Here is a 9598-nt window from a genome sequence, read left to right as displayed (position 1 = left end):
TGTGTTCCTAGTTTCATCATTTTTGACAATATCTTCAACACCACTGACTGAAATGCAGTCCCAAACTTGTTTTTGCAACAGTAGCAAAGTGCCAAAAGATTATTTTTTTCTTTCCTTTGCCAAGTGGTTCGTTATGCCCGGTACTGTAACCTACCAAGGCTTTACATTGCTGAAGTGGAGTAGAAACAGGTATACAACAACCAGCCCATTTACCATTCACCAAAGACATTTATGACTTTTTTTAAAATCAACACAATGAGCTCTCACCAAATATCAATTTAGTGTTTTATTGTAATGAGTTTTTTAATAAAGGTATTGGCAGTCTTACTGGAATACATCATGACACATTGTGCGTATTGTTTTGGACAAAGAAGATGTTTTTGTTCTTTAGACACGTCCCACCAAGAGATGAAACACATCATTTTGTAATACAGACACTGAGAAGTATATAAAAAAAAATATCAAATGCATGATGGATAATCCATGTAACATAACAAGACCCATGTCATAATAAACACAATTACCCAGCATAGAAAGTAAATGACAGGCATAACCTGAATTTTTCACTTCCTCTCTGTCCTTGGTCAACAGCAAACTCTGTACACTGGAATAAATCTCTGTAACATTGAAAGATTTGTACTTGAAACTTAAAGCAAGCATTTGGTCAAGGTTGTGTAAACAGTCTGAAAAGGCACTAGATTATATTATGATTTGTACATCTCTTCATGCGGTAGAAAGAGAAAAGTGGAATACTCAACCAGAAGTAATATGTTGATCTACAGCTTCATTTTAGAGAACAACAGTGCTAACATTTAATGATCTTCTCATTAACATCCATTATGAAAGAATACCCTTTGATGTCTGACTTTTGTTTTGATTTTTACATGTCCTCCCTTTCCTTTTTAACCTGCATAGTTCACACGATATCATGTAACATAAAAAAAAAAAAAATCATGATCTGATTCCAGTTAGTGAGCTACATTTTCAAGTATTAAGAAATTCATCTCAAAAATTGTCAAGAAGCTTAATGATTTACAAAATACCTCCAAGCACATTAACAGCTACACTGATTTAAAGAGATTTGGAGTATTGCTAAGAAATGTCTGGGCTGCACTGGCTTGTAGGTTTTCTTTTGTTTTTTGAATCTAACTGATGTTGAAAAAGTCAGCCCGGTGTTTTTTTAAAAAACCTCTGACTCATGTTGTGCCAAAGCTTGAGGCAGTGTAGTTCCACATGGACCCTGGAAATGGTACCTGTGCCACATCACACACACACAGAAACACATTGAAGGTGAGAATTGTACGTCTGAAGGGCGTGTAGGTGGTCTAACTTCATCTTATTTAATGAGGACTGAGTTATTTGACTGACTTACATGAAATATTCTGATTTCGGTGTTGTATGTATATTAAACTCCGCCACTGGAACACCTCTGGATGCAATACGAGGGCCAAACATGGCTGCTGGGTAAACAATAGAAGATGCTCCCACCTATAGGAAAACAACAATCAACAATGACCTCCAGTGGCAACTTATATGGGAAAAACACAGGTCGAGTAATTTCTTAGCAAATATTGTGTTACATGACAATACTACACAGGAAGAATACAGTATATATCACACGTGCATATTGAAATTAAAATGACTCACCACGAGACAAAGATCACAGGTTTCAATTTCTTTTTCCACCTTGGTAAGAATGTGAGAGTCCAGCGTCTCCCCAAAAAACACCACATTGGGCCTCAGAAGACCATTACACTCTCTTTCTTCACACCTACAAAGAGCAGTATAAAACCTCATGTCCTCCAGTATAAAGTCCTCATGTTAATGGTCTCATACTTTTTCAAATTCTACCCACACTGACAAAGATGTGGCCAGAAAAGCCAAATGTTTGATAATTAAAGATGATAAAATCTAAGAATAAGCAGTTTTCTCAGGAGATGTCAATGTGCAACTTTTCAGCCATATTTTCAGTGACACCTATAAGCAAAACTGGATTTGAAGTATTTATAGCGCACTGCTGCCCCCCAGTGGAAGAACTGATCTGACTAACAGGAACATTGGAGTTGAGTTTAAACTCATTCAGCAGGAAAAACCTGCAGGTCTGCAGCAGCTCAAAGAGACAACAGGGTCACCGGAGGTGGGTGGAGATGATGGGTAACCTAAACCTTCACAATAAAGCAGATGGCATGCTTCCCTTAAGTGTGCATTTTCGTAGCTATTGTGTTTTCTTATTAAAAAGATTCCATGTTTTTGATATTTGTTTCCTTTCTAACAAGCACATGCTTTTCGAAAGGGGAGAAAGATTTCCCGGTGAGGCACACAGAATTACACAAAAAAAATATGTAAACGTCACACAGTGCATAAACAGCCAAGCTGACAATTGCTTAGTGTTTGCATAATCATATGCAATTAGAATAAGTTTGCTTATTAGACTGGTGCAGAATGCAGAATTTGAGGAAACTAATTTTGCATCTGACAGACTACAGTATATGCAAAACAAAAAGCTTAGCAAATCTGTCTGTCAGTGTTATTAATATGGCATGAAAGTAATCCCACCTTGGCAGCTTATCCACAGGAATCTGGGCATCAGGAACATCTGGGCCAGGGTCACTGCACATTAATACAGCAAAAACTGTGGGTTAAAGAGTGATCCATCCATGCTGGAGGTTTATGTTGATCAGTGTAAGAGTTGGTATTTCAAAGGTTCTGTTACTCACCCTTTGTTTTTTAAGGGAGCACATATGGGGCTTCTCTTGTTCACTGACACATGACCGCAACTCATACAGCGCGTCTCCATCAGACTGCCTGCAGTTACACACAGAAAACACAGCTGTTGCACATTAGAGTGCTGGGATCACAGAAAACATCTCCTGGGAACAGACAGAAGAAAGATTTTAGCAGGTGAGTCAAACGTTTTAGCACTCTGGCCACCCTCAAAACAGTATGAAAATAGAGAAGCCAGTCAAAATGTTCCTCTAAAAGGCCAACTTAACACTTGAGCAGGACACTTCTTGGACTTTTCTCCACTGACATTAAATTACTGACTAAATCTGTGGGTTTGAGAGACCAACCACTATGAATCAGATTTTTCCATATCCCAGCGAAACCACAACAGCGCTGTCAAAGTTTCCACTAATATCTGCACAAGGAGTTGTTTTAGGATGACTGTACATTGTTAACACAAACTGGAAAAGTTGTTCAATTTCAGAACTTAAAACTGAGTGTGAAACTGAAGATACCTATAGAGTGAAATTCTTTTAATATTAGCACACAAAACTAGACATGGAGGTAATGAGTCACAAAAACAGCAAGGCCATTCTGACAGTGCAGTTCTCTGCCAAGGCATGCTGTCATGCTCCAGCTTGCAACCAAGTTTCATATAATTCCTCCTGGTAGTTTTTACATAATCCTGCACGTAATGAAATTAAACAGCTGCTATTTGCATTTTGTATCTGTTGTCACTTTCTGCTCCTCACCGTGAACGTTGAGCACATGTTTGGACCCAGCCTGACGGTGCAGGTCATCTATGCACTGAGTGATGATGACCACAGAGCGTCCCTGCTTCTTCAGCCGAGCCTCGCATTCTGCTAAAGCCAAATGGACAGCGCTGGGCTTCTTGTTCATCACAAGCTCCCTTCTGTAATGGTAGAACTCCCAGACTCGAGACGGGTCGCGAGAGAAGGCCTCTGGCGTTGCAAGGTCCTGAGGACAGATCCACATGGTTGTGTTTTAAGCACAGACTTTAAAGCTCAGAAAGCTGCCATCAAAATGCACAATCCAAAGGCATATTTAACTGGAAGGGAAAACACAAATACAACCTTAAAAAAAAAAAAAAAAAAAAAAATGAAATAAGAAAAGAAAAAATAAAATGCATCCATGTAAAAGTGTGTGCTGCTTCTTTATGAGTTACCTGAGACAGCCACTTCCTCCACTTCTCATTCTTTCCACGAAAGGTTGGTACTCCGCTCTCTGCGCTTACACCAGCTCCTGTTATGATGGCTATGTGCTTGGCTTTGGAAAACACCTCACGGAACTCAGACATGTCTAGGAAAATATAATAAAAACTACTTTTACATCGGAGCAGAAAGCACAATGCAAGCGTTGAAACCCTCCAGACATAATGATGATACCCAGATGAGTTAAGAAAAAAACATAATCATTTTAATTTCGATAGAATCAAGCAGCCTGTCTTCTCTTCAGTTACCGTGATGCACTTCCTACTTCTTAATTAAGCGCATCACGATTTAGTTGTTTGCTTTTCATGAACTGACTTCTTACTCGGGTTCTATATGTCACAGAATGATGTAACTCAAACATTGTACTATGTAGTAATATGCACAAGTGTTCATTTTACCTGAGCTGTGTTTCACTGCATCAGCCAGCGGTCCTTTGGTCACATGAGAGGAGCACATTCGAAGCCCAAGAGCAACGACAGCTCGATTTCGGAGAAGCATTGTCACTGGAAGACCAGATAAAGACAAAAAAGGCTGAAAATCCAATGTGTAACCTCCCACATGACAAGATGTTTGAAGGGACAGTGTAAGAGTCACCGTTTAAGCACAGTATAAAAGAGAGGTTTTGATCTAAATCAGAGCACATCAGTGAGTGGAAGTGTATGTGTAGCTGGTGGCTAAGTGGTGTAATCCACGTAAACATGGATTACAGGTCAGCAACAAAACAGTATGATGCAACTTTGGGAGTCCTGGGTGGTGTGACAGGGTGAGACATCCTCTGTGATGTGTCACAACACATGATGAATACATCTTACTGCCATCAGGAGGAAGGTCTTTTAGACCTTGTAGCATAACTCTGATGAACAAATCCAGTTGATATGAGTGTCGCTCACTTTGCTGCAGCACTTATTGTTTTGCTTTAGTTGTATTTATCTGACAGTCGCCACAAGACACAGATGGCGCTTCCGAAAGGACAATAAATGCAAAATTCAGTGCCTGTCTTGCGTTATATGCCAGTGAAATATAAATACAAAAAAGGCACGTAAATGAATGCAGCTGCAACGTAACTCAAATAGCCTGCCTTTTTAGGCCCCGATAAGACACGCGAATGTCGCGTATTAAACCCAAAGAAGGTTGCCAGTTCTTCCTACTTTGAGGCCAACGGAAAATAACAGAAAATGACAAAAGTGAGTGCCCATTAACCTGAATAAACTACCTATTACGTTTAACGAGATGTCAAGCCTAAGGTTAAAAAAAACATGTCAAAAGGTGCTTAGGCTAATCTAGGCGTTAAAGGCTACAAAGATTCTGCACAATCCGAGTACGCGTTACAGCTACTTACTGCTGCGGCTCTTTGTCGCGCTGTTTCTTCCAAAAATAAACAAAAGAAGCGTTTCAGCCGAGGAATTAATAAAAAGAAGACGTTGTTAACTGCAGCTAACAAGTTGCAAACTCATTAACAAACTCCAAACATCGGCTGCGTCGACATGTACCCGTTTTAAAGTCGGGGGGGGGAGGAGTAGCCACAGGGATCAAATTGTGCTCGCTGTCAAATAAGCAGGAAGTAGCCAGTCCATCCGAACATGTATCTGTTGATACTACAAATATGAGCGTGTTTTAAATAAACTTGCTACAATACATTTATTGTGCTCACCTCGCTGCGATATAAACCTTCTATCAGAGCAGAGTGCCACAACGACTTTGCTTGTTTACCTGTACGCTTGATTATCGGGAGCAGCCGTAAACGTATCAAGCTGTCGTAAATAGTACTCGCGAGCGTGAGCGCCACCTGCTGGCGCGTTGGCGAAATTGCAGTTCATTCAAGATGATTCATTCATTCTCAGGTTTAACGATTCAGTGGTTTCAACTTTTTGTGCTTAAAAAAATAAAAGCTCTGACAAACGGATAGAGATTTTATCAAATAAGATTATTTCAGATATATTATTAGTAATTATTTTGGTTCGAAAAGAATATTTATTTCCATACAGCACAAATGTATTTAACCGTAATATAATTGTATACATCGTAACCTATAAAGTCCTAATCTCTTCTAATTTGAGATTATATGTTTCAGTTTTTACATGTGAAAAAATCTGAATTGATCAATGATAATGAAATGATCATATCATGGCTTTATATATCCCTTCGCACTGTGTAGTGTATGCATGTCATAACCCACCAACGCCTCTCTCTCTCTCTCTCATTCGCTCTCTCTCTCTCCCCCTCTCTCGCTCTCTCGCTCCTTCCCGTCATCAATAGCTACCTCCCAGCGTGTGAGAGTGGCCGTGGTTCTGCATCTGCCCCCAGTCGGCCAGAGCAGTCTCCACTGGACACTGGGTGAAAATTGATGGCGACCACTCCAGCCAACAGCACAGACCGCAGACCGATAAGGAGACTCCGCTCCAAGAGTGAAACACCATATCTTATAGAAGCACGACTCTCCTCCAGCATGCGGACAGGTAAGAGCACATCCATCCAGCCGTCATGCTCTCAGATCTTCTTGTTGGATGTTTTTTCTGCCCCCCTTTCCAGATGTCGTTGAATGATGTGGGTGGAGTGAGGAGATTACGGTCTAAAATAAGCTCCTGTTTTTATGCGAATGAGCTTCCACAGAATGTGTGGATTTGTAGGACAGTTTTTTGGGGTGTGGGATTTAATCCTCAAAATCTGTTAATGGGTAGCTTTAGATATTTTTGAAAGGGAGGGAGAAATGTGAGTGAAATGTTATGCAACTTTGTAGACTAACGCTGAGGCATGGTGTCCGCTGCAAACTCCAGAATACAGAAAATATACAGATTTTTACATTTTTATTTATTTATTTATTTATTTATTTCATAGCTTTAAATAGCAGTCTCGTGTGGATTTTGATTTCGTCAGCGTTTGGTAATTGCTACCACTGTAATTCAACGCAGTTACATAATAATGAAAAAAAAATCTTCAACGTGACCCTGTAGTAGCCCCAGCTTTGGCTGTGGTGCACAAAAAATCAGGTGGGATGTCCGAAGTCCTGCATGTATTTCTCTCTCTCGGATTCTAATCACTGCATTATAAACAGCTGTCATTGATCCGAGATGATGCTGGTGGCGAACAGTCTCCCGTCTCCATCACCCTGTGCAAAGTGTGTTGCATCCCCTGTTACCATGGTGATTTGGCATTTTATGCTGACTGAGTCAACCGGATTCAGATCTTCTGCACTACAGTGTGATTATGATACACTACAAAGCTGCATCCAACAGTCTGTTTCGGCGACAGATCTCATCACAGTCACGCCAGTTAGCAGCCTACTATGAAGGATGTTTGATAGCTTGTTTTGTATCACAGCCAAAAAAATGTGGTTTTCTCTTATTGGTCTCATTAATTGAATCACATGCCCTGCTGTTTTTCTTTTCTCATAAAGCTTCTATATAATAAGCTGGCGAAGTTCCTCTTGTCCTGCTGTATCAGCTTGCTGGCATCACACCCATCATCCACTCAGCAAAATGTATAGGGTGCTGAAGCTGCCATGTCTGTAGTGTGTAAGGTTTGGATGTTGTCCAGATGTCCATGTATTGTAGCTTTCAAAAGATCCTTTCTTTATTTGAAACTACCATACAATGGCACATATTTTCACCTGAATATCACATATATCTTTATAAAGGATGGCTTTAGATGAAATTACTGTGCTAATGAGAAGAAGTTTGAACAGTGATAAAGCAGTGTCGCGTCATTATGAAATCATGTGTTAGTAATTCATCAATGAATCATTTGGTTGCAAAATGTCCTAAAAATGAGTGAAAATACCCAATGTGGCACCTTTAATTCCTCCCCCATCACCCCGAGCAACAGTTCCAAATCTCAAAGAGTAAGACATTCATAAAATACAGGAAATTTGCTTGGAAGAAAATCATCTAAACATATTATTCACATATTATTATCATTATCATCATTGTTTCCCAAATGTAAGATAAATAAAGTGTTTCTCATCTCATCATCATCATAGTCCTTTACAAGAAAAATAAGCAGTAAAATGCTCCCATAAAGAAAATCTTTCCTGCCTCATACCACAACCCCTGAAGTCCTTTGTTAGATTGTATTATATTTAGATTTTGATTTGTTCAGATCTTTACTTTTTCTTTTTTCAGTTAAATTAAGCTTTTTCTTTTCCCACCTTTCTAATACTTGCTTCAAGGCTAGTTTACATGTTTTGGCTGCTGTAACAAAGCCCTTTCCCAGCTTTTTGGGATAAACAAAGTACATATCCTATTTGAAAAGCCAAACCTTGAAATCAGTTAATGATCGCTTGTTAAGAGTATTTTATGCAGTTTTATGCTTGAAGAGCGGAGCATGTGCAGTCTCACATCAGGACAGCTTGGATTCCAGTGCAGCTTGTCATTGCACGGCAGCTGTATTGACAGCTCCCAGGTGTGCAGCGCGAGCCCAGGCAGCACCGGATGCTCACTTGTGTTTTTCTTGACATATGAAAAAGAGGGGAAAAAAGAAACAGTTCGAGTCTATTTTGCTTTCACCAGTGAGTGTTTGGCCTGTGGAGACGAGCCTGTTGTCAGTGACAGGACACTGTCAGTTGTCTCTGTGCTTCATTTTTATTTTCCTACTCTACCATCGAGCTCACACAAAGCATAAAGATGGTACGGGGGCGAATTGTACAACAGTGCTGTTGACTCACTTCCACCTGTAGAAGTGGAGCAGGATTTAGCTTGCTTATTGCCAAGGAAACCAAAAGTCTTGTGCTTGTGCACCCAGGTGCTTAATAAAGATAAATGACCAGGGCTGCCAAGTATGTGAAGCAAGTACTAAGCAATTATCTCTCTGTAGTTCACAGCAAGACATTGAATAGTTACCTGTCAAGCATTTAAACTCTTATAATGGTTTAAACACACCCCAGTTCTCTGCACAGAAAGCAAATATGGTAAATGAAAAAAAAATGTTTTGGCTTTTGTTGTTGTTGTTTTTTTGTTTCCTTTAATAAATGAAAGAGAGCATAATGAGATTATGATCAATACACCACTAATCCTGTACAGGATTATTATGCTGATTTGTGTTCATTCATGTCTGCAAAGTTTATCTGGGAAGGTTTATCTGTGCGATCATTAGAAGATGAACTGAAGGTTCATAGCTTGTCTTGCTTTATCCCCTAAGACTAAAAGTAGGTTTAGCTAGCCCATGCATGGATCAGGCATCCCCAGTCTTTGCTGTAACTTTGACTTTTACAGAGATAAGGCTGAGGCTTACAAATAAGAGGTACTCTAAGGGTTTGTAATGGAATTAGGGTTCACGTATGAAACATGGCTTTATTGCACTGACCTGTTTAGAGCCAGCACTTATCTAATTTGCTCTGCAGTTAAAAGGCTCTGCACACAGACATAATAACATAAAGGCATCAGTTACCGCGTTGCTGTCAACGATAAAACACGAAAGGGGGTGTAGGTGTTGACAGACGGCTGACCTATGTGTCAAGACTGATCCCAGTCTGTACCGCTTGTCATGATGCTTTATATTATTAGGACACACACACACATACACACACACACAGACATGCGTGGTGTCTGGGATAGCAGCTGTGAGCTGACAGAGAATCATCACTGTTTAGCTAAGCATCCTGTCTATGGGTTTTTAACAAAAAACAAAAAAACAAAAAACTTTACAGA

The 9598-nt window shown here is 39.8% G+C and overlaps 2 protein-coding genes across 8 annotated transcripts in view; one reads left to right on the top strand and one right to left on the bottom strand.

Annotated features, from left to right (window-relative positions):
- Window positions 1-271: 271 nt before the first annotated feature.
- Window positions 272-5711, bottom strand: LOC120727134 (NAD-dependent protein deacylase sirtuin-5, mitochondrial-like). 7 transcript variants are annotated; one of them, XM_040021317.1, is made up of 9 exons: window positions 5608-5711; window positions 4355-4459; window positions 3911-4044; window positions 3477-3702; window positions 2718-2805; window positions 2557-2610; window positions 1648-1771; window positions 1373-1488; window positions 272-1253 (listed from the first exon to the last, which is right to left on the bottom strand). In XM_040021317.1, exons 2-9 carry the CDS (start codon window positions 4452-4454, stop codon window positions 1181-1183), a joined length of 915 nt encoding a protein of 304 aa, XP_039877251.1. In that variant the 5' UTR covers window positions 4455-4459; window positions 5608-5711; the 3' UTR covers window positions 272-1180. The 7 variants fall into 7 exon arrangements, with proteins under 7 accessions (XP_039877251.1, XP_039877260.1, XP_039877287.1 ...); XM_040021326.1 differs by having other exon boundaries at window positions 5667-5686; XM_040021353.1 differs by having other exon boundaries at window positions 3911-4046; window positions 4366-4459; window positions 5667-5684.
- Window positions 5712-6225: 514 nt separating this feature from the next.
- The window catches only part of LOC120727117 (phosphatase and actin regulator 1-like), a 49525-nt gene continuing 46152 nt past the window's right edge, over window positions 6226-9598 (top strand). The window contains exon 1 of the mRNA XM_040021286.1: window positions 6226-6412. Within this exon, the coding sequence (XP_039877220.1) occupies window positions 6301-6412 (112 nt within the window). The 5' untranslated portion in view covers window positions 6226-6300. The remainder of the gene's footprint in view (window positions 6413-9598) is intronic.

Source organism: Simochromis diagramma, unplaced genomic scaffold (assembly GCF_900408965.1).
Source record: "Simochromis diagramma unplaced genomic scaffold, fSimDia1.1 OVJJ01000205.1, whole genome shotgun sequence".
Classification (NCBI taxonomy): Eukaryota; Metazoa; Chordata; class Actinopteri; order Cichliformes; family Cichlidae; genus Simochromis; species Simochromis diagramma.
This window is presented reverse-complemented; position numbering and strand designations above follow the sequence as displayed.